Source organism: Salvelinus fontinalis, chromosome 21, assembly GCF_029448725.1.
Source record: "Salvelinus fontinalis isolate EN_2023a chromosome 21, ASM2944872v1, whole genome shotgun sequence".
Lineage (NCBI taxonomy): Eukaryota > Metazoa > Chordata > Actinopteri > Salmoniformes > Salmonidae > Salvelinus > Salvelinus fontinalis.
Window position 1 is genome coordinate 22,165,521 of NC_074685.1, and position 25,006 is coordinate 22,190,526.

Sequence of the window (25,006 nt, forward strand, 5' to 3'; positions counted from 1 at the left end):
ACAACTCATTAAAGACGGCTAATGTCACATCAAAAAGTTATGCGCATATTCAGGACAGAGAATGGAAGGTTGAAATGCACTTTTGTTTCGATCTGACAGTTAGGGCCTTGGTCTCCGGAGCTCCAGACATGGCAGACCAGAAGGAAACATTTGGACTGCAAAATTCGCCTAGCGGGTCAGAGTCAAAGGAATTACACACTGAGAGTAAACCAGAGAAACAAAATGGAACTTCGAGCAAATCTCCATCCTCCCAGACGACATATATTCAACAGGTCAGCTTTACACGCTATTTTGAGCCTATGTACTTCACGTCTCAAGTCACTGCCTATGTGTTGCAATGGACCTGTATCTAGGCCTACGTATTAAATATGGATAACTGTAAACGACTCGTAAGAGAAGTACGTGCACTGCCAACTTTTCAGACCTTAGTGTGCATAAAAACGTAGAATTACCATTGTTTTGAACTATAGCTTATAGGCTACAAAGTTTCGTGAATTTATCATGTCAATCAACTCGATTAATCGCTTGGTAGTTGGTTACGGTAGTCTAGTGCTGCAATTATTGCAGTTTCGTGTATTTTCTTTGTGAGATTTTATTATCTGCCTATTTATAGTCAAATCACAGAATTTATAGGCTAGTTATATAATAGGCTTAATGGAAAATGATGGTATACTATTTCAGAATAGTAGTCTATTGTTTCACGAGGTAGCCCAATGTGAATAGTAGGCTAATATGAAATGATATTATGTCTAGGTTTTTGTTAAACTATTATGGAATTTATACCACAGTGCAACATTTATCCTGTATGAATGGCATGACATATGCATAATACTAACTGGGCTAAATAAGCTTACCAATTGGTCTCCACTGCAAGAAAAGTAATATTGATATTCCTTTTACTTGTCTAATTTTGAAGGGAATGGAGGGGATAAAAGTGTACCTGCATGAGAGGGAATTGTGGGCGAAGTTTCATGAGGTGGGGACGGAGATGATCATCACCAAAGCGGGAAGGTAAGAGATCAACGACTGCTTATACTGGCATTAACGGATTATGCAAATACGTGTGAGAAACATAAAATTGCACGTGAGGTTATTTTTTAATCATTATTTGTAAATAAGAATCGTCAGCATTTAGTGGTTTTAGTTTTGACAGCGCTGCCTGAAAAAAAGTTATTTCGTCCATACATTTGCTGTAGACCTATGTCCACGGAGAAAATAGATTTTTACAAATCTTTTTGTGTTGCAATAGTGATAGCTATACTGATGCTGTACTCGTTTTCTGGAGGGAGGCCTACTGTATTTACACTTCATTCTTTACCAATGTACCACGGCATAGTTCCCTAAATACATCTAAAGGGATATAGTCGGTTTGAGACTAGCCCTTGGGTAGATAAATGTACACGAAACATGCTTTATAGCCTATATATCCTCAATTATTTTAATCCTGTAATTTTTTTCCACACTTTTGTTGTCTTTTTCCAAATTGGATGTATGATATTACTTTTTATTTATTTATTATTTCCTTATATTCTTCACGTTTGCCATATTGAAAACATTATCGAGTGACTTTTCAAGGCAAAAAGGCCAACACGGCAATTAGGCTTATTGGGTAGATCTGTGCTGCTCAGAGTGGTTGAGATATTCTTCTACCTCAACTTAGTGTGAACTTGAATATGCATGATGGTCGGTGGTCTCTGCTCATGTTAACAAATCGTCTTGTGGCTCTTAGGTAGCCTATTTATTATTCATTTCAGCTATGTCTCAATATCCTTCCAGTCTGCACTAGGTTCGTGTTTTTTTCTCAACTGCATAAAGCAGTCTTTATATTCTGTCCATTCATTCCCCCGTTATTGGCTTGAGACGTTATTATCCCTCCCGCCCTCGTTATTAACCAGCCCTTGCCCCTTTCCATCACCTCGCGGCTGCCTCTTTATTCAGGCAGGTTACCCGTTAGAGAAACAGTTTGTAGGCCTGGAGGCTTGGATCCCAATCGGCGTGCGACATCTTTTCCTGAGCAATTTCAATACTCTCAGCCACTCACTGACTACTGACGTTTTTCCAACCTGATAGACCCTATTTCATCAGGGTACTTGTGTAAAAGTTCTGAACATATGCACGTATGAAAATGCATGTGCAGGCTACCATGCATCTGGTTTTAGTGACGCATTTGATGCAAAAGCAGCGAACGTTATTTCCCCGTGAAACTACAGGCTCTTCCTTAATACATGTTTTATCTTGTTGAAGTATGCAGTCGCTTCCAAACGAACAAAATATATATTAGGCTACCTAATTCCCTTTCATTTTATTATGTTTGATTGATTGTTGTTCTACCTTTCATTTGGTTATGCATAGGCTATCTGACGTTGATAGCATATACATGCATTGTGAACCGGTGGGTTCACACCCTGACCCACCCCAAAAGACGTGCAGTGTAGTTGGTCATATGTTGATCTTTTAAGCTTGCTAAGTTTGGAACAAGTTGTGGGCTTCTATGCAACGACTGTGCGTCAAGGTCGTATAATTTCATAATGTGATAGCATAGACTGTAAATAATCAGAAATTCCCTTAAGGAAATATACGGTAACTTTAATCATCAATAGCCTATAGCAGGCATAATGTATTCATGTATGCACTTACATTGTGTAACTATATTGTTTCATTTGCAGGCGAATGTTTCCCAGCTTCAAAGTGAAGGTCACTGGATTGAACCCTAAAACGAAATACATACTCCTAATGGATGTCGTGCCTGCGGACGACCATCGCTACAAATTCGCGGATAATAAATGGTGTGTAAGACTTTTACAAATAATGTTCCTCTGGGATCGCATCAGAGCTAATGTCCACAGCCTTATGACATTAAGTAGCCTACCTGTATACAAGATAGGAACATATCATATGTAGACTATTTTTGATCCAGGATGTTTCACCTTGTAATGAGGTGTTTTCTGTTTGCAGAGCGCAACACCCCTACTGAGTTTTAATAACTTTACAATACATTTCAGGAGCATATGGGTCTATAGCTATCAGACTATTGCATATAGATAGAAGGAAACTGTAGTCAATGTGCAATAAAGTAGCCTAGTATTAGGTCGTATCCAGTTGATGTAAATAAAGCATTATACTTCACACATTGGAATGAGATTTATAATCAGTCTTGGGACTAAAAACGTTTTTTGTTGAAATTAGGTTGGCCTACGATTTATGGCTCAAATTATGTTCGAGTGCATTTACTGGTTCTTTAGCAAACTATTAATTATTGCTCAAATGTCTCAAAACGTTGATGTTTTGAGATATGCAGCCTTAGCCTAAGTACTAAACGTTTACCAATTCTGAAGAATAAATAGCTTCCGTGTGGTGTAGGGGGATCCTTGGCAAATGATGGGGAGTTGTCCTGACTACCGACTAGAGGTGGTTTATGCGAATTAATGAACTCGTATTTGTGTTGATGTTTCCTTGGTGAGGGTGTAGATCTCTTTAGACAGCTCTGAAATACAATCTTTACCATCAGCGAAACACAGCCTATATACACTAGTTGTTAGTGTCATGTCCATCTGGTCAAGAATGCCTTGTTTGGGTCAGTGGTTTTCAATGGCGAATACCGCCGATAATGATCCGTTCAGCGCATGTTGTGGAACTAATCTGCTTTTGGTCAAGTAGCCTAGGTTACTGTAAGAAAATCATGTTCGCCCGTGCCAAATAGCATGCAGGTTATTGGTTATGCTAATTAGGCTGACCCAACCCAACTGTCCACGTAGCACGACACACTTAATGTAGACTATTAAATAAAAAATAAAAATAATATTTTAATTATTATCACGCAATAGCCATTTTTACAATACTTTGTAATTCTTATTCCAACGGATTGAGAGTACAGGCTAAACAAAATTAGGCTATAGCATTCGCGGATAATACTACAAACTATAGGCTAGGCTACAACTAAAGGCATTTCTCCAACCTTAAATTTCATTAACTGGATAACCTTGATAAAATGTCCAGTTTTGGAACAAACCCCAAGCCTACTTCCAAATAGCCTAACTGAATTTATTTCGAAGAAGCCTTGGCTACATATTAGGCTTAACCACTATTTCCGATGAAAAGGGAAAGGGAGCCTAAGCATTTTCATGAACAGCATATTTTAATTGTGAGAAAGTAATTTTCATGAGTGGAACAACTTTGTAGGTTAGAGGTCGCTTTTATCTGCTCAGATAAGCGTAGGCCTATCGTACCATTTATAGTTGGGTTAATGTAGCTGTGGTTTGAGTGTAAAACGCTGACTTTGGTGCTGTGATTCAGGTCGGTGACCGGGAAGGCCGAACCTGCCATGCCCGGGAGGCTCTACGTTCACCCGGACTCTCCTGCGACGGGGGCGCATTGGATGCGGCAACTTGTCTCTTTCCAGAAGCTGAAACTGACGAATAACCACCTGGATCCTTTTGGACACGTATGTGTTACTTAACTCTTCATATGTTAAGGCTTTGTCTGCAAGATGCTCGGTGAATTTCGTAAAGGATTATAATGATTAACACAGTATCTGATGCATTAGTACAGACTAGAAGTCAGATGGCATCCGTTTCTTTCTTTTTAACGACCTATTATTGTGAACTCCCAAGACCCCAGATTTTGTGATCCATGTCGGAAACAAAAGAGCAAACAAAAACATAAATGACATCATCTATTTGCTTGGATGTTAAAAATTGTGATCTTGGCTAGATTTTTTATGGGGTCGGGGTGTGGGTGACATTTTGGCCAAATTACACATCTCAACAGAGAATGCAGGATTGGACAGATTACAATAAAATACAATACAACAGTCATATCCCGTATAGGACATAACAACAGCCCCATGCTATAGTTGACAGCCCCAAAAAACAATAGTGGTTGTTATGTAACTTGAAATAAGGAAGTAGATTATGCACAAATAAACCAATTACAAATTATAGAAAGCTATGTGATAAACTTCCTCTATCCATCTCTTGAATTATGACAGGCAGGAAAGTGTCAATATTGGTCACTTCCTTGTTACTTCTAATTGTATGAAGCTGATAAGAACTGCAGTTGGTGGAACCTACTCTTTCTGCTCAGAGTGAAGCAAATATGTGATATTACTTCAACATAACACACTGGGTGCAAACCATAACACTATAAAAGGTCAGCACAAAATCAGTCACAGATTTAATAGATTTAATTGATGATAGCTGTAGTAGGGAGTATGTTGATTGGAAAAAATTGTGTATTGTTTGCATGTGTTGAAGTCAGTAATAGGCCAGATTTTACTCTCATTGACTATCACTTACAGCACTTTCTTCAGCCTGATCACATGACTCCATTGGCGGTGTGTAAGAATTGATAGTGATTGTTGCCTTGCCAAAACCCAGCTAGTAGAATGAAATTGGAGCTCAGTTCAGTTATAATGTGAGCGGTGTTGGAAATTTCGCGGCCAGAATGCATTTTTGATTGGTTGCAGTGGTTCCTGGCTTGCCCTCTTTCGTGTCCAGGAAGTACCATGGGATTCATAAATGAAATACTGGTGCCGGGCCAAAAAAATATTCCATCAGCTTGTTGGTCCAGCTGGCTGAAATAACTTTGAGACGATTTATAATTACTAGCTTCAACGTGGAGCTAAAACATGTCGGTGAGGTAGCTTGAGCCAGGAGGGACCTGAAACGGTCTGGAAATTAGACAGAGCAGAGCAGGACCTCACCTCCTCAGCCAGAGAGCATGCTGCTATAGACCAGTGTCTCCTATAGCGTTTTGAAACTATTTCCATTGGTTGAAATTAATGTTTTTTATTACTGTATGTTTGGAATTGACTATGAATGTGGGTTTATTGAAGGGATTTCTGATATTTCTATGATAGATTTCTACAGTTAATTGTATATGGTCAATGTTAACATGCATCTTAATGACTATCTATATATTTTGTTTCTTATTCTCAATAATTTAGATGGTATAATCTCAGCTATTTGGGTTACATGTTGCTAATTGAGCCTTTCGTTTCTATCTGATACCAATAGTATGCATACAAACATACAGTATGATTACCCATTTTCAACTTAGCACCTACGGTTTATCCAACACAACACTTATCACAAGCCTAAACTATGGCTTTGATCTTCCTCTAGACTTGCGAAACATTTTTCCACGTTATTCATCTTCTCCAAAATGTGCTGGTGTGCTCGTCCAGTCCTCCCCACACATGTTTTTGCCAGCTGGGTGGGTTGTGGATATCTCACTGTTTATGTTCGAATGGCAGTGTGAGATGAGCAATAGATGATGGTGTACAAATTCTGCTAATCCAAAGTCTTCAGAAAGCTCTCTGATGTGGAGGAACTTGAAAGGCAGCCGCAGGGGACCCAGGGTGATCCCTCACTATCATTAAATACTATCATACAGAGTCGGGGGGAATGGAGATGCAGAGAGCCAGGCAGCAGAGAAGGCGTGTGCTGGAGGCCTAGTGGGTGGTCTGGTCTGCTCTACTCTGGTCACCCCTTCAGACAGACAGACAGACAGACATGCAGGGAACCAACCCACAGTATGTCTGTCTGTGCTTCATGATGTTGTTTTGTAAGAAATTAACACAATACTTTTAGTGTATAGGTTACATGACAGACGTGGGTGTTAATTGTAACCTTGTCTTCTGTCTACATGTTGTAAATCAAATCATCCCAATGGTTTGTATCATTGTGAATCTGTTAGCCAGATAAAGGGAAAAGGGGATACCTTTCAGTTGTACAACTGAATGCATTCCACTGAAATGTGTCTTCCGCATTTAACCCAACCCCTCTGATTCATAGAGGTGCGGGGGGATGCCTTAATCGACATCCACGTCATCAGTGCCCGGGGAACAGTGGGTTAACTGCCTTGCTCAGGGGCAGAACGGCAGAGTTTTACCTTGTCAGTAACTTGTACATTTGCAGTGCAAGTGATATACGCGGATGTTCATAATTTATTTTTAAGTCCCCAACCAACCTCCATTGAAGGCTTTGTGATGGGATTGGTGAATGTGAAGATACAGTGCCTTCGGAAAGTATTCAGACCCCTTGACTTTTTCCACATTTTGTTACGTTACATCCCTATTCTAACATTTATTCAATTGTTTTTTCCCCCTCATCAATCTGCACACAATACCCCATAATGACACAGCAAAAACAGTTTTTTTTATGTTTGCTAATTTATAAAATAAAATAAAAAATAAAAAAATGAAATATCACATTAACATAAGTATTCAGAACCTTTACTCAGTTCTTTGCTGAAGCACCTTTGGCAGCAATTACAGATCGAGTCTTCTTGGGTATGACGCTACAAGCTTGGCATACCTGTATTTGTGGAATTTCTCTCATTCCTCTCTGCAGATGCTCTCAAGATCTGTCAGGTTAGATGGGGAGTGTTGCTGCACAGCTATTTTCAGGTCTCTCCAGAGATGTTTGATCGGGTTCAAGTCCGGGCTCTGGCTGGGCCACTCAAGGACATTCAGAGACTTGTCCCGAAGCCACTCCTCCATTGTCTTGGCTGTGTGCTTAGGGACGTTGTCCTGTTGGAAGGTAAACCTTCCCCCCAATCTGAGGTCCTGAGCACTCTGGAGCAGGTTTTCATCAAGGATCTCTCTGTACTTTGCTCCGTTCATCTTTCAGTCAATCCTGACTAGTCTCCCAGTCCCTGCCACTGAAGAACATCCCCACAGCATGATGCTGCCACCACCGTGCTTCACCGTAGGGATGGTGCCAGGTTTCCAAGCGTGACGTGTGGCATTCAGGCCAAAGAGTTCAATCTTGGTTTCATCAGACCAGATAATCTTGTTTTTCATGGTCTGAGAGTCTTTAGGTGCCTTTTGGCAAACTCCAAGCGGGCTGTCATGTGCCTTTTACTGAGGAGTGGCTTCCGTCCGGCCACTCTACCATTAAGGCCTGATTGGTGGAGTGCTGCAGCGATGGTTGTCCGTCTGTAAGGTTCTCTGATCTCCACAGAGAAACTCTGGAGCTCTGTCAGAGTGACCATCGGGTTCCTGGTCACCTCCCTGACCAAGGCCCTTCTCCCATGATTGCTCAATTTGGCCGGGCGGCCAGCTCTAAGAAGAGTCTTCTTCCATTTAGAATGGTGGAGGCCACTGTGTCCTTGTGGATCTTTAATGCTGCACACACTATTTAGTACATTTCCCCAGATCTGTGCCTCGACACAATCCTGTCTCTGAGCTCTATGGACAATTCCTTCGACCTCATGGCTTGGATTTTGCTCTGACATGAACGGTCAACTTTGGGACCTTATATAGACAGGTGTGTGCCTTTCCAAACCATGTCCAATCAATTTAATTTACCACAGGTGGACTCCAATCAAGTTGTAGAAACATCTCAAGGATGATCAATAGAAACAGGATGCATCTGAGCTTAATTTCAAGTCTCATAGCAAAGGGTCTGAATACTTACGTAAATAAGAATTCTGTTTTTTATTTTTAATACATTTGCAAAAATTTCTACAAACCTGTTTTCATTTTGTCAGTATGGGGGATTGGGATTTTTTACATTTTATTCCATTTTACAATAAGGCTGTAATGTAACAAAAAATGAAAAAAGTCAATGGGTCTGAATACTTTCCAAAAATATTCACACCCCTTGACATGTTCAATATTTTGTTGTGTTACAGCCTGAATTTAAAATGGATTTAATTTAGATTTTTTTTGTCACTGGCCTACACACAATACCCCATAATTTCAAAGTGTACTTATGTTTTTCGAAATTTTTACAAATTAATTTCAAATAAAAATATGAAATGGCTTGAGTCAATAAGTATTCAACCCCTTTGTTATGGTAAGCCTAAATAAGTTCAGGAGTAAAGATGTGCTCAACAAGTCACATAATAAATTACATGGACTCACGCTGTATGCGATAATAGTGTTTAACATGATTTTTGAATGACTACCTCATCTCTGCACTCCATACATACAATTATCTCTCAGTCAAGCAGTGAATATCAAACACAGATTCAACCACAAAGACCAGGGAGGTTTTCCAATGCCTCGCAAAGGCACCTATTGGTAGATGGGTAAACAACAACAACAAAACAGACATTGAATATCTCTTTGAGTATGGTGAAGTTATTAATTACACTTTGGATACAACACATTCGGGAGTATCACTCTCCATATTTTCAAGCATAGTGGTGGCTGCATCATGTTATGGGAATACTTGTAAACGTTAACGATGGCGAGTTTTTCAGGATAAAAGAAGAAACGGTATGGAGCTAAGCACAGGCATAATCCTACAGGAAAACCTGGTTGAGTCTGCTTTCCACCAGACACTAGACGATTAATTCACCTTTCAGTGTGACAATAACCTAAAACACAAGGCCAAATCTACATGGGAGTTGCTTACCAAGAAGACAGTGAATGTTCTTAAGTGGCCGCGTTACAGTTTTGACTTATATCTACTTGAAAATCTATTGTAAGATCTGAAAATGGTTGTCTAGCAATGATCAACAACCAATATGAAGAATTTTGAAAATAATAAGTGGGCAAATGTTGCACAATCCAGGTGTGGAATGCTCTTAGAGACGTACCCAGAAAGACTCACAGCTGTAGTCTCTGCCAAAGGTGCTTCTACAAAGTATTAACTCAGGGGTGTGAATTGTTATCTGAATTAGATATTTTTGTATTTTATTTTCAGTAAATTAGCAAACATTTCTAAGAACATGTTTTCACTTTGTCATTATGGGGTATTGTGTATGAGTCAGAAAAAAAAATGTATTTAATACTTTTTGAATTCCGGCTGTAACAACGAAATTAGGAGTATGACTGAAGGCACTGTAGTTTGTTTTCTCCCACAGTATTTATCTGATTCAGTGTTTTATAAGATCTAAAAAATACTTAAGCTTTGACCCATTGTATTATCATGTAGAAAATCAACCTGAAACATAATGCATTTCCAGTGTTGGCTGTTGAAAGACATTGACCCATTTTTGTTTAGAAGACAATCAATTTCATTGTACACTGACCTACTATCAAGGTGCTTTTGGAAAATTCACAGTGGATCCCAATTTACTCTCTATCTTGAGGTTAAATTGTTCCATCAGTTGTGAGAATCCATTGAGGTCATGTCTTTGTAGTCAGCGCATCTTCTCCCTTTTCTCTGCAGCGTGCTTGAAAGGCACAAAAACTACAGATAACAGATAGGAGGAATACCCGAGGGGCAGGGGTTCCTGAGGAGGTGAAGGAGAAAAACACTGTTTTGTTATCTCTAAATGTAATGAAATTAAAAACCATTAGATTGCTCACGGCTGATGCCCATGACTCCATAGTATGTCAGACCAATTAAGACTAAAGCCTGAGAAGAGTTCATGGCTCAAGTTGAACTGGGTGGACCGCCGTCTTAATGTCGCCAGCCTAGCCAGTGGTAGTAGTCATCACTTGGCACAAACTAGGTCAGGGGTCAGGGGGAAAGCAGGGAAAGGGAAGATATTCACGCGTTACAATGGGAACTCATCTCTTTTGACATATGTGCATTATCATGTACTGTAAACAGCGTTGTGTTGTATGTATGTGTTTATTTATTACTGAATGTATTACTGTCATACCCTTCAGTGATGGGCTTGTAGAGTTATGCAACATATAAACTATGCACACATTTAGATTTTGACTGTACATTCTATCGTCAAATATATTTACATGCTTTTTCTTCCGAATTGCTATGATTAGGCCTATTGGTATATTCATGATTTTATGAAATACGTTGTATGTTTTATATTTATATGTTTTTATTCAAAGCAATAGCAATAATATTTTGTCTTTATCTTCATTGTCTTGAATGGGTTTGGATTTATCTGAATGTGATTTTGATAATGTCAGAATTTGGGTTTTGGCGGGATTATGCATCAGGGTATTTCTCAGGAGAAATTGCCAAAATACAAAAGGCTCTTAATGGAATACATTTCTCTCTTCAGATTATCCTCAACTCCATGCATAAATACCAACCCAGGATTCACATCGTGAAAGCGGATGAAAATAATGGCTTTGGCTCCAAAAACACGGCGTTCTGTACCCACGTATTCCCCGAGACTGCCTTCATTGCGGTAACATCTTACCAGAACCATAAGGTAGGCCTAAACCTTCAATTTTGGACATATTTACGCCGTGGCATTATGTATGTAAGAATAGCCTAAATTGGTGTGAATTTGCCAGTGCATTATACATGTATAGGCCTAATTACAATCAGTTTAGAACGAATGAAAACGTTTTGGCATATAGAGAAATCGAATTGTTGCATTGCCCTTGCCGTCTCAATTAAAAGTAACAAGGTCACAACACATATAGTCTATAAAATCCCTTCATGAATAAATCGAAATCAGTTCATGAACATCAGAATGTAGGCCCACATTGCTGCTAAAGACGTGACGGGAAGATTTAAAACTGATGAATGAGCTGATTATTAAAGATTGAATGATAAAGCGGATGGAGTGTATCCTTTCGCCACAAATGGAGTCTGACGTAGGCCTATGTCACCATGAGCAGTGGCAGAACACGAGGTTCACGTCTGATTATCACTGATATCATATTCAGATCATTGACAGATGTGAGTATGGGTGGGGGAAACCGCATGTCCGAAATATTGGACAAGGCACGACCTCAAGACACACAGGAAATTTCAACTGGTGCAGTTTCATTAAATTTTAGTGAATGATACGGATTGCAGATAAGGCTCAGAGCGTAAGTATAACGTCCATACATTTTGAACGTTTTATTATATGCTTATATGTGCTTTATTATGTTCAGGCTTTATAAATAGTGTATTATTAACATGCTACTACAGTTATTATTATGACTAGGCATATTATTAATAATATTAGAGAAAATGTAGGTGTTAGTCTGTAAGAAATAGGCCTAAAGCAACTTGGTTTTTTTTGGACCGAAGTTGCAATAAATATCGAAATAGAATATATTGTGATGAATATTCGATTACAAAAAAATCAATTTATGCATGCATTTATTTTATTTGTATAATGTAAATGTAGACTAAAAATTCACCGGTTCGAACATGAGTTCGCACATGAACGAAAATATTAACTGTTTAGCGTCCTGCTTTCTTAAAATGCAATTTTGTCACTGAATTAAGAGCATTTCAGCATTTAATAATATTTATTCTTCTTTATGCAATTAATGGTTATGGTTAGACACAATCCGTCTCCCATGGTATGCCCAGGATTGTTTATCAGAAAGCCAACTTCCTCACTTGAATTTATTATTTACTCAAATGTGATGTAGGCCTATATAAATTATTTTCAAAATATTTTGACTGAAATTAAATCACTAGGAAAAATATAGGAAAAAAAAATATAGAAAAATATAGGAAAAATATAGGCATAGTCTATTTACAAACCTGTACATAAATCCCTGGAAGATAATTGGTTAAAGTGTTGTAATTTACTTATTAAGTAAGTTTTAAATTCAAAAGTGGGTATATTTTCAATCATGTAGTGTGATATTGTCCTCTATGAACGTTCAAACGTTTACAACCACCTGTTGCATGCGCTTTATTTTGGCTGCGCATTGGAACGTTTATTTACAAAGAGAAGACATATAGAAATCATATCAAACGATTACATTTTCCTCAAATCCGACCAGGCCTACTCATAATCTTAGGAGTGTTGCCCAATCATTTCTGCGTCCGTTTAACATCCGTTTTTAACTATGTCTGAGTCAGATTTTACTGTGGGACAAGAGGGAATATGTAGAGGGTAAGGACCCTTAATGTGTCCTGAGCCAATCCGAATTCCCAAAGACTCTGAGAAACAGGAAATCCAAATGACTGAAACCCTGAAGAAACCATTCATTAAATTCAGGGAGTTTGAGGACTCCTGAGAATGCAACATGGGCTAATTATTATTAGGCTACCAGAGCCTGCCAGACTTCCAGACAAACACTCTATTCTGATTTCCTGAACTTTTACCACGAATACCTAATCAAAGAATGTTACATCTGCCAGTTAAGCTAAGAAAAAGTTATCATGCCATGCCTTTTGGGGGAACTCTGTTAACAGTTCATTCAGAACGGCCAAACATGCCCATAGCTATACTTGAATTGAAAACAAAACATTTCCTTCTGAATAAACTATTTCAAAAACAACTCGCCTTTTTATATCTTCTGTTCTCAAATGAGTTAGTTCTATACAGGCTATAGAAAACACTGGGCCCGGGCCTATGAATCTGAACGTATTGGCTACCTCTTAAACATTCTAGTTGCATTATGGTAAATAGGCCTACAACAGCCAAAAAGCCTATCACATGCAATGCTTGATAAACAAATGCAGTAACCTATTATGACTGAATGTTTGTCATGATTGCTATCCTTGGTAGTCAAGGCAAGTAGGCTATCTAACGACCCATCATTGGTAACAACTTGCTTTGTATTAAACGGGGTGTTTAGGCCTATAAATGTCTCCAGAATTGTTAGGAAACTGTCACCCCAGGCTTGTAGTTTTTTTCACACGAACAGGGTTAGTTCATGCATGGCGCTTACATGCAACGGCACACTATACAATATTTCTACGTTTGTGCTCAGTTTGGAAAAAGTCCTACATTTGTATAGTCGGTTATGAATTCGTCCAAGTGTAAATATACTGTATGTAACCTGGTTGACCTGCATTAACATTTGGTTCCATTAACATTTGCATTTACTATGCTATTCAAATGTGAAGATAGCATTCTTTTTCATGCCCCCCTTTGTAATTTCATAGGCCTTTTCACCTGAAACACCTTAAATGATCCTGCATAGGCCTAATTGGCTTACAATTAGATAGGGATATTAAGCGATTAAATATCAGTTAGGCTTTTAGGTAGGCCTATAGCCTATTTTGTTGAGCATGTGTAGCCTACAAGTTATTTTTGCAAACATTATGTACCACCAACAGTTATTTTCAAAATTATTGCTTTTTTAATTATTGCTTTTTTTTTAAGGCTAGTTACTTTTTGAGAAATCATTTTGAGAATCATGTTGTTGAAATATAGTAAGATTCAATACCCTCATACTCCTGTATTATCCCCACTTTATTCTGCATTTGCTTCCCAAAGAAAATCTAGACTTTTGCCAAACGCACAGTGCATTAACGAGAAGCTAAAAACGTGTATGTCTCAATGAGATATATTTTACAAGGTTTCGTAGAAAGTGAAAGACAGCGCGTGGACAAAAATCCAGTCTTATTGTGAGGCATGAAACACAGCAGACCAGCCAACTAATTAGGCCTACCTGCCAGAAACCGCGTGCCCTGCATTCTGTTTAATCTCAAATCGTAATTTTGGCGGCTGTTAGAACTTCATTCCATTATCCATTATCCAAAATCTATGGCTGTGGTCCAATCTGGAAAATAATATAATTGTTTCCTAGATGGGCTACTTGCTCTCTACACTGTAAAAAGTAACTGCTAAACTCATTAAAGAAATTGAGTAGTGGCTACTAAAAATGTATCCAGTGGTCATTAAAACTCAAATCGTACTAACTCATATGTCATTACGATTTCTTATCACTTAATATTTTTTAGTACTGTTTATTATTGAGTAAATCACTTTGTGTTCTGCTAATCTAGTTCGTTTTTACAAATTATAATTAATTAAGGTTTTAAAGTCAATCTGGAATTTATTAAATAAGTTGTCCTTTCTTGATTTCAATATGTTTTACATCTTTAGTTAATATAATGAAGTAGTAGACATTGATATTTGAGTAAAAAAACACTGGATTCATCTGTGTTGTTCTGATGTATAATTATAAACATTTTGCAAGTTATGAATTCCTAATAGTGCCGTGGCTCTGTTTTTAGAGGATTGTGGGTAATTCAAAATGTTTACACTTTATGATACTTCTACACGATGTTGTATGCAAATTTGAAGAAAGTGAATGATATTTCTAAAATAGTATTAAGCAGTATGTTGTGCTGAGTTGTAGTTGAACATGATGAACGCATATCAAAACCATTAGCCTAATTGATGTTCAATATTGAGACAAGTCATTCCCACCGTCAACGTGTGTGCAGCGCTCTTAATGAGAGGTATATGTAGCATCATGTCATGCTTACAGCTCTACCTCCACTTACTGTTAGAGGAATGAGTACTGTGCTCAACAGTGCCTGCTAAAGTGGGTTAGAATAAGACATTTTAAACATGAAGACACGATCACTTAAAATTACCAATCAGAACTACTTACACTTGAAAAAAAATGTAACAAAGGTAAATCATTTAAGTAGAACATTTAACATTTTTTACATTTAAGTCATTTAGCAGACGCTCTTATCCAGAGCGACTTACAAATTGGTGCATTCACCTAATGACATCCAGTGGAACAGCCACTTTACAATAGTGCATCTAAATCTTTTAAAGGGGGGGGGGGGGGGGGGGGGGCAGAAGGATTGCTTTATCCTAGGTATTCCTTGAAGAGGTGGGGTTTCAGGTGTCTCCGGAAGGTGGTGATTGACTCCGCTGTCCTGGAGTCAATCACCAGAAGGGAAGGGACCCTAAATGTTCACTACAACAAAAATTCATGTTCAGGTAACGTCAAAGGTTATAGTTCAGAAAACAATGCAATTTAGTGTCAAAAAGTTCACACAAAAAAAACAGTTAAGTATTTTACAACTTAAAAAATTAAGTTATAAAGAGACATCACCATATATGGTTAAGTATTGAACACTGAAATAATTTGAGTTGGGTTACTTGAATGGTTCTAGGCAAGGGTTTCCACAACCCCCTGTTAGCAGAACTAATGACCTTTTACAGTATATAGCTCCATGGGAATTCAACTTTAGATCTGTAGCCTGATCCACTTTAATATTTATAGAGTTGTATAGTAAAGCAAGCTAATATTAGATGATAGAAAGTTTTCATATTTACATTAAATTAATGAAATATGTTTTTCAGAATTAAATTGTGTGCTTAATGGTCTGAGCACATGGTAATTTAATCTACATGTTAATAACTAAACCAGGGGCACAGCAACCAAGTAGTACAGTAGGCCTAAAATGCCAATGCTTTTGTGAGGTTTCTTCCCTTTTGAGTGCTTATTTGAAAAGTTAAGATTGTCATACAACTACTGACCAGTGTGTGTGTGGACCTATGGCCAGTGTTTCATCCTAAAACCATCTTGAGGCTTTATGATGTTCCACATAGGAGGGTAAAAGACGCTGGTTTTGAGTGAAGATGTCCTGCTATAGGCTTTGAAGGACACAACAAGTCCTTCTCACAGAATATAGGAAAAAGGAAATGTGTATGGCATTGGGATGCAAAATTTTCTTTTTACATAATATTGTAGGCTAATTGACGGTTGAATCACTCATGACAAATGTGCTTTCTGTTTTGCAGATAACCCAACTTAAGATAGAGAACAACCCGTTTGCCAAAGGCTTCCGTGGGAGTGATGACATGGAGCTCCACCGGATGTCCAGAATGCAAAGGTAGGACCTATCACAGTCACAAAGAGACCCATGATCGCCAATGGCTAAGCTTTGATTCAGTGGTTGACTTTTCTAACTCTAATAATCCAATATTACCATCATTAGAGGTTGTTTAGCACACTAAATGGTCAACTGGAAGCATGCATTAGACAATGTAACCACAATTAGATAAGGATTACTGGCATTCTAATCACAGTGTCACTTCACAAGCACCATTGTAATCCCTGAATCAGTGAAATGCAAACCAGATGAGTGTTATTTTCAGTGAGACCCCCCCCCCCCCCCCCCCCCCCGCCCCCCTCTCCCCAGCTGAGTAAGTGTAGTTCTTGAGCAGGGGCCAGTCTTCATGTACCAGGGCTTTTTATGGCTGATCTGGCAGGGCCTTCTGAACTAGCAACATCTCCCTCTTTACCGGGAGGGATATTCCTACCAGTCGTCTGTGCATTGATGATATGGCTGGTCCAGCAGTGGCATTGACCACATGGCTCTTTTCCCTATTCACTCCAGATGAGTACTTTCACATGCATCCACACAGTGTGGAAAACACATTTTCAAAGAAGAAAATCTCTTTTGAAACTTGCCCAGATCGGCCAACAAAGGCGTTGCAAGGGCTTTCAAACAGACGATTCCTAAATCTGAGAAAAATGTTAAAGGAGTTTGGTTTACCATGCGCAAGTGACACTTTGCCTCCCATACATTTTATTTGGAGTGGGAGAACAGAACATTCTCTCTAATTAGCCACTGCAGGTGAATCTAATTTTGGTAGTTTTGGTTGACTATGCTTTTCCACATTAGATGATAGTACACATTTAGCTAATTTTATAGTGGAATTAGTGAGAGAAGACAGAACAGTTTGGATGTTTTTCCTTTTTCTCCAAAACTATTTCACCTGCACACATCATCCATTTTGTATTCATCACTGGGGTGTTCACAAATCTATATTGTATATTTAATATTGGGTTATCTCAGTCAGATGTTGATTAAGTTGGTTTATGTCACAAGATAATACTTCTGTAAGTGGGATAGTTATTTTGTATAGACATTTGTAAATTGATTTCAATTGGCCAAAGGCCAAACCACACCATAACTCCGACATGCCACTGTCCTGTCTTGCCAAGTACAGTAAGCTCAGCACATCTGGTCTTGGTTAATATTTCCAAGGGTGAGCTTATTGCAAGATGAGGTCACTGGTTCAAAAGAAACAGTCAAAGAAACAGAAGTAGCAAAAATTGTCCATTCATAGATCCTCTAGATTAATGCAACTGGAATAAATGCCTTTCTTTCCACTGGAAACTAATCCTCCCGAACACTTTCTCAGTGGATCCTAAGTGGGTGTGACTCATTGATAGTCCGTGTGGTTTGTTAGTATTGAGAAGGGTATAGTGTCAGATCATTGGATGAAAGAGACAGTGTATACAAGTCAGTCATGGTTAATGACTTAGGTCAGGGGCAGTTCTCAAGTAACATATCTATCTTCTTTTGCATGTGAAAAACCATGATGAATGCAAATAAATGAACAAATACTAAAGATAATTAGAATGATTGATTTAGGATAATTAGGTGATGATTAAAGGTCCAATACAGTCATTTTTATCTCAATATCAAATAATTTCTGGGTAACAATTAAGTACCTTACAGTGATTGTTTTCAATTAAAATGGTAAACATTTTTGTTTAAAAATAGCTTCTTACCAAAGGGCAATTTCTCAAGCAAGAATTGTTCTTGTACTGTCTTGGAGTGGTCTGAATGGGGAAGGAAACACAGAAAACTAGCTGTATGGAACTCTATTTCTTATTGTCTATGTACTCATTTACTGGCTGAAATTCAGGCCGTCTTTTCAAACAGCTCTTACACAAACATTTTACAATTTCACAGTATTATTCCAACCTCAGTGTGGAAATATATATAAAACACAATAAAATCACGTCTGACTGCACTAGGCCTTTAATAATCACTACTATTAGTAATAGTAATGGTAATTATAGTAGTTGTAGTAGTAGTACTAGTGGTGGTGATATATACTGTGTAGAAAACATTATTTCCATGACATAGACTGACCAGGTGAATCCAGATGAAGTGATCCCTTATTGATGTAACTAGTTAAATCTACTTCAAATCAGTGTAGATGAAGGGGAGGAGACAGGTTCAATGATTTGTTCAAGCCTTGAGACAATTGAGACATGGATTGTGTATGTGAACCATTCAGAGGGTGAATTGGCAAGCAAGACAAAATATTGAAGTGCCTTTTAACGGGGTATGGTAGTAGGTGCCAGGCGCACCGGTTTGACCGTGTCAAGAACTGCAACTCTGCTGGGTTTTTCATGCTAAACAGTTTCCCATGTGTACCAAGAATGGTCCACCACCCAAAGGACATCCAGACAACTTGACACAAATGTGGGAAGCATTGGAGTCAACATGGGCCAGCATCCCTGTGGAACGTTTTTGACACCTTGTAATGTCCATGTCCCGGTGAATTGAGGCTGTTCTGAGGGAAAAGGACAAGCGACTCAATATTAGGAAGGTGTTCCAAATGTTTTGTACACTCAGTGTAAATTGAAGAAGCATACAGTACGATAAGTGTTATGATAATTTCGTAACCCTGCCTGTGTGTGTGTGTGTGTGTGTGTGTGTGTGTGTGTGTGTGTGTGTGTGTGTGTGTGTGTGTGTATTTGCAGCACTAAGGAATACCCGGTGGTCCCTCGCAGTACGGTGCGCCAGAGGGTGGGCACCAGCCAGAGCCCATTCAGTGGGGAGGTGCAGGTTATGGTCACCCCCAGTGGCCTGGCCTCCCAGTACACCCAGTGTGAGAATGGGGTCACCAGCACCTCACAGGACCTCCTGCCCCAGTCTGGCTGTTACCCCCTCCCCCACGAGCACAGCCAGGACTATCATTGCATCAAGAGGAAAGGTGGGCCAGGCTATCATGATATATGCATGCCAATGGGATGGGTTGTTGGGAGCATAAAAAAGGGAAAACATAGCTGATTACTAATGTATAAATATATCAATTGTTTTGCTCAGCTGATTAGTCTACAGTATGTGTACATACTGAAACTGTAACTGTTCCCTGTCTGTCTGTAGTGGACGATGACTGTCACTCAGGGGAGCACACCTACAAGAAGGCTTACCTGGAGAGCTCCTCCAGCGAGGACGACCATTACTACCGTCCCGTCAGCTACCCACAGAGCCTGGGCCTGCCCAGGGGGCCCTACAGGACCGAGTCTGGCCAGAGGCAGGCCTGTATGTACGCCAGTGCCTCCCAAGGGGCTGAGCCCGTTCCCAGCCTGGAGGACATCAGCTGCAACACCTGGGCCGGTGTTTCGCCCTATGGCAGCCGCTCCGTCACCTCCATGCAGCCAATGGAGCGGCTGCCCTACCAGCACTTCTCCGCCCACTTTACCTCGGGGCCCCTGGTGTCCAGACTGAGCGGGGTGGCAAGCCACGCCTCCCCGCAGCTTGGCGAAGCCCACCACGCCATGTACCAGGGCCCCATGGCCCACCAGACACTGGGCCGCCAGTGTAGCCCTGGGGCAGGCATCCAGTCGCCCACCGCAGGTCTCCAAGGCAACGAGTACCTGTACTCGCACGGGATCCCGCGCACGCTGTCGCCTCATCAGTACCACACAGTGCACAGCGTCAGCATCATGCCAGAGTGGAATGAGAGCAGCTAAAATAACTTTCTTCATAGGAAAGGATGGAGAAGTTGGATTAAAAAAGGCTCTTGATATGGTTGGGCTTTAGATAAATCTATATTTATATTTTTGAAGCAGTACAGTACGGCAGTGCAGTCTCGTGAGATTAATGAGGCATGACCGCCTAGAGCATTGGACTTTGGTGCTCAGAGGAACTGCGTGACTGTCTTTGCAGTTGACTTCTTACTGCGCCTAAAGGCAAACATCATGAGGATGGGCAAAACAAGGTGGAGAAAAGGATTGGCCATGAAGTTAAGGAGACTTATAAGGAAACGAAACAAGTTTAAAACCCAATGCTGTTGCATGAGGAACAGAAGCACAGAAATAGCTTCATCGAGAGACCCCAATTTTAAAACTGTTCTGTTTTGAGAGTGTATTTTACATCTTGGTGTTGCAGTATCAATGGTTTTTTTCTGCTGCCAATAGAAAGCTATTTTACCTTTATCCTGTAGATTTGTAGATTTAAAATGTTGTGAAAAAAATACCTCCCGGTTTTCATTTTATTTGTTTTTTTTGTTGTTAACTGCTTACTTCTATATCGAACAAAAATAAACACAACATGCAACAATTTCAACGAATATACTGAGTTACAGTTCATAAAAGGAAATCAGTCAACTGAAATAAATGTATTAGGCGCAAATCTATGAATTTCACATGACTGGGCAGGGGAGCAGCCATGGGTGGGCCTGGGAGGGCATAGACCCACCCACTGGGGAGCCAGGCCCAGCCAATCAGAATTGTTTTTTCCCCACAAAAGGGATTTATTAGAGACAGAAATAATGGTGAAGTCATATGCAAGTGACAGTATGTACTGTAGAGGAAGTGTGTATTGATATCCTCTCTAACCCTGGCATGTAGCAACACACACTTTGACATGGAAACAGTTTGTTATTTGCATTAAGTCCAGGAACAGTGTGTGAAAAATGGACCCAGTATTCGCCTGCTGCAACCCGCATGAAAAATACTATAGTATATTATGGCATGAATACTAAAAGTATTCACAAGTGTTTTTGCCAACTTCACTGTAGTATACTGTAGTATTTACAGTTAACTACAGTATAAATACTGTAGTAAAATAACTAGTGTATATACTATAGTAATTAATGTAGTGTTTTTGCAGATTGTAGTATACTGTAGTATTTACTGTAGTATTTACTATAGTGTTTTTCTTTTGTTATCTTTGACATAGAAATGGAGGATTTCTCCTAGAGTAAACCTACTGGAGAAATATTAAAAGGCCACATTTTCCACAACCTGTAGGTACGACTGGGGTCGTGAACAGATAGCTCTTCTCTATAACCTGAAGGGAACACATTATATGGTCTATACTTGGAATGTAGGTTTCTCATTTATGGGTGGCACAAATTGGGATATGGGAAGGGGAATGGGAAGGGTATATGCAATTAAATACTTTAGTATTTACTATAGTTAAACTGTAGTGTTTTTGAGGCCTGTAGTGTTTAAGGATATTGGTCAAGTATTTACCACAGTGTTTTTTTTGCGGATAATACTGTAGTATTTACTATAGTATTATACACTATGCTACAAAATTCTACAGTAAATACTACACATGATTGAGGGATACTACAGTGGGTAGTATAGTATTCTACAGTATACTACAACATTCTATAGTAAGTACTACTCATGATCGTGGGATACTACAGTGTAGTATAGTATTCTACAGTATACTGCAGAATAATGTAGTACGTACTGTAGTATTCTATAGTAAACTGTAGTATTTTGTAATGTGGAGAAAGCTAAGAAACAAGAAACCTGCTCAAATAGCAGGTATAGTTTTCATTCAGACACTGCCCTTATAAGAGATTGAAGCCAGCATTGCTGAAAAGGTGATTGCATATTAAAAAAACTTTTTTTGAATCCAAATTTTATTAGTTGACTTATTTTCCATGTTGTACCGAGCAAATGTGTTGTTTATCAATATTTTCATTTATGTTTTGACAATTGGCACTTCTCCCATGACTACAGTCATAAACTCAAACTGAGCAAACAAAGATATGTATGGTATATATGATTTAACAATGTGGAATGTAAAGGACGAGAGGCACAGATTATTAATGACAAACAATGATAATATAAAAGCATGGTCACTGCAGAGATTATACACGATCTAAACATGCACATCAATACATACATTCTGCCAACATATGGAAGTCATGGTATATGTTAAAGGTGAGTTTGACGAATGTACAAAGACTTATTTTTGAATTACTTGTAGTCGATAGAATGCTACTTGTCAATAGTATTTATTTTTTTCCCATATTCTAAATCAACTTGCTCCTGTTGTATCAAAAGTTAAACGTGTTATTCGGTCCTGTTCTTTTTGTTACTTTCTTATTTAGGCTCCATTTATTTTCTTTTTTAATCATACTGCTTTAGAAATCAGGACATTAATTTAGTTGTTAAAAGTCTAAGAGAGAGAGAGAGATGGATTACGTTGTTGTAAATAAACACATGTAAATAGAATAAAGAATACTTGCAATACATTTAAGAGCATTCTGTCTTTTCTCATTTGACCTCTTTTTTTGATGATGCTTTTTGTCCTTTGTTTACATACACATAATTTGTATTAAAGCAACAAGTTGAAAATCTTGTCATCACAGTGTAGGTAGCAGCAGTGACTAATTGTGCCTAATTGTCCCCAGCATCTCTTGATTCAACTGATAATCCTGAGGATTAAAGGTCTGCTGTCTGGCCAACCCCTCTGAGCCCCTCATAAATTGTGTGTGTGTGTGGTGCTGGTTCACACCCTCTAGTCAACCCCTTGGGTGCAGTTGACCGGTTACCTTAGACATGGAGGACACATTGACCAGAGTGGACCACTCCTTGACCACTGTTTCAAACCACAGCCTGATGCACACGTTGTATTCTTTTACAGAACAGTTTGTTGTTGAGCAGTTTAAATCAGGCTTGGAAGGTTCTCACTCACATTAATTCACTTCATGATCATGATCAGGACCATTTATGATGAAGTGTCCTCTCCTACATAGCACACAGTTTTTAGAATGATCTAATTAAAAGCTATATCAATTCATTATGCTACAAACAATTTATGTAAAAATGTGAATGTGAACAAGTTTGATGTTGCAACGGGTAAAGAATGAGATGCAGCGCAGGGAGTGGTAAAGCTCCATCAATCAATGTGAAATTATTTTCTTGGTAGGGTTAGTGGAGGTATACAGATGTAGGATCTTAATTTGATCACTCTTTTGTTGCCGAGAATTTTCCTGTGCTGCAGGAAGTGCAGATGAGCTTTGTGATTTGCATAAATTCCCTGTAAATCCACACTAAACACAGAGTTATATTAACAGTAATCCACTTTTCATGTAGCCTCATTTTGACCAGCTAATGGCCTAACCACTGATCAAGTAACATTATGGAGTAAATGTTCAAATCCTGTTGCTGCAGGATTATTTTGCTGTGACAATACAGGTCAAATTAAGATCCAAAACCTGTAACAGTTCATTTCACATTCCAGCACACAGATGTGTCACTTGGTATAAGAGGATATCACAAGATGATACATTACATGACCAAAAGTATGTGGACACCTACTCATCGAACAGCTCATTCGAAAATCATGGGGATTAATATGGCGTTGGTCCACCCTTTGGTGCCATAACAGCCATAACAGGGACTTGCTTCCATTCAGCCACAAGAGTATTAGTGAGGTCGGGCACTGATGTTGGGTGATTAGGCATGGCTCGCAGTCGGCGTTCCAATTCATCCCAAAGGAGTTCGATGGGGTTGAGGTCAGGGCTCTGTGCAGGTCAGTCAAGTTCTTCCACATCGATCTCGACAAACCATTTCTGTATGGACCTCGCTTTGTGCACGGGGGCATTGTCATGCTGAAAAATGAAAGGGCCTTCCCCAAACTGTTGCTACAAAGTTGGAAGGACAGAATTGTCTAGAAGGTCATTGCATGCTGTAGCGTTAAGATTTCCCTTCACTGGAACTAAGGGGTCTAGCCCAAACCATGAAAAACAGCCCCAGACCATTATTCCCCCTCCACCAAACTTTACAGTTGGCACTATGCTGTCGGGCAGGTAGCATTTTACTGGCATCCGCCAAACCCAGATTCATCCGTCCGACTGCCAGACGGTGAAGCGTGATTCATCACTCCAGAGAACGTGTTTCCACTGCTCCAGAGTACAATGGTGGTGAGCTTTACACCACTTGTAAGGGGTGTCCATTGAAATGAATGTCCAGGTCTTCTGGGTGGGCTCTCTCAGGTACTGAACAGATGGCACTAAAGAGAAAAGTACAATGAACTTGTAAATAAACATGACAATCATTGGGAGCCTGGGACCTGAACTGGACATCCACATCCATCAACAGTCAAAGGACAGAGGGATACAATATCTAGAACCTTTTGTGGATCTGGTTGGACAAAAAAAACATGGCTTTGGTCCTGTGCCCAATTTGCAACACTGTTTTTGTTTCCCCTGCGTAAGATGCTACAGGCAAACTAGCTGTCTACCGGTAGCTTGCTTGCTAGCTCGTACGTCAATTTCAAGTGTAACTAAAGTTACTGGCGAGCTCATCATGCTTGTAACATTATGTTAGCTAGCCCCAGTTTAGATCATTTGTTTTCACGTCACATCTGTGCTTATTGAGTTTTCTTTTGCTTGTCCGATGCACTGTGAGCTAGCTGATGCTTGTGCCTCGTTCTAAAAATAGAGCACATTAGCAGCGACGGTGATTTTGAACAGGCAAATGTGAAATAGGCGTATTTATGCTATGGTTCAAATGCACGGATCACTTTATATAGAAACAAGAGGGAATTTGAAAACATGGTATAATAATTATGTCATGTGCTTTATTGACTGGCCTCCACTCCACTGCTTACCACGTTATGTATCTTGATGCCCACCGCCA

General features: G+C 39.3%; 1 protein-coding gene across 2 annotated transcripts; it reads left to right on the forward strand.

The window, feature by feature from the left end:
- The first annotated feature begins 114 nt into the window (after positions 1-114).
- Positions 115-21,216, forward strand: LOC129819122 (T-box transcription factor TBX5-A-like). 2 transcript variants are annotated; one of them, XM_055875685.1, is made up of 8 exons: positions 115-278; positions 917-1,011; positions 2,667-2,786; positions 4,294-4,441; positions 10,930-11,082; positions 16,327-16,418; positions 19,094-19,326; positions 19,500-21,216. In XM_055875685.1, the coding sequence occupies exons 1-8, from the start codon at positions 129-131 to the stop codon at positions 20,087-20,089; spliced, it is 1,581 nt and encodes a 526-aa protein (XP_055731660.1). In that variant the 5' UTR covers positions 115-128; the 3' UTR covers positions 20,090-21,216. The 2 variants fall into 2 exon arrangements, with proteins under 2 accessions (XP_055731660.1, XP_055731661.1); XM_055875686.1 differs by having other exon boundaries at positions 115-272.
- Positions 21,217-25,006: the final 3,790 nt, after the last annotated feature.

What these genes read in the sequence shown, in the direction of transcription:
- LOC129819122 (XM_055875685.1), top strand. Translation starts at nt 129, where the DNA reads ATGGCAGACCAGAAGGAAACATTTGGACTGCAAAATTCGCCTAGCGGG. An exon ending in CGGATGTCCAGAATGCAAAG is followed by an intron (nt 16,419 to 19,093) that starts GTAGGACCTATC and finishes GTGTATTTGCAG; the next exon opens with CACTAAGGAATACCCGGTGG. An exon ending in TCATTGCATCAAGAGGAAAG is followed by an intron (nt 19,327 to 19,499) that starts GTGGGCCAGGCT and finishes GTCTGTCTGTAG; the next exon opens with TGGACGATGACTGTCACTCA.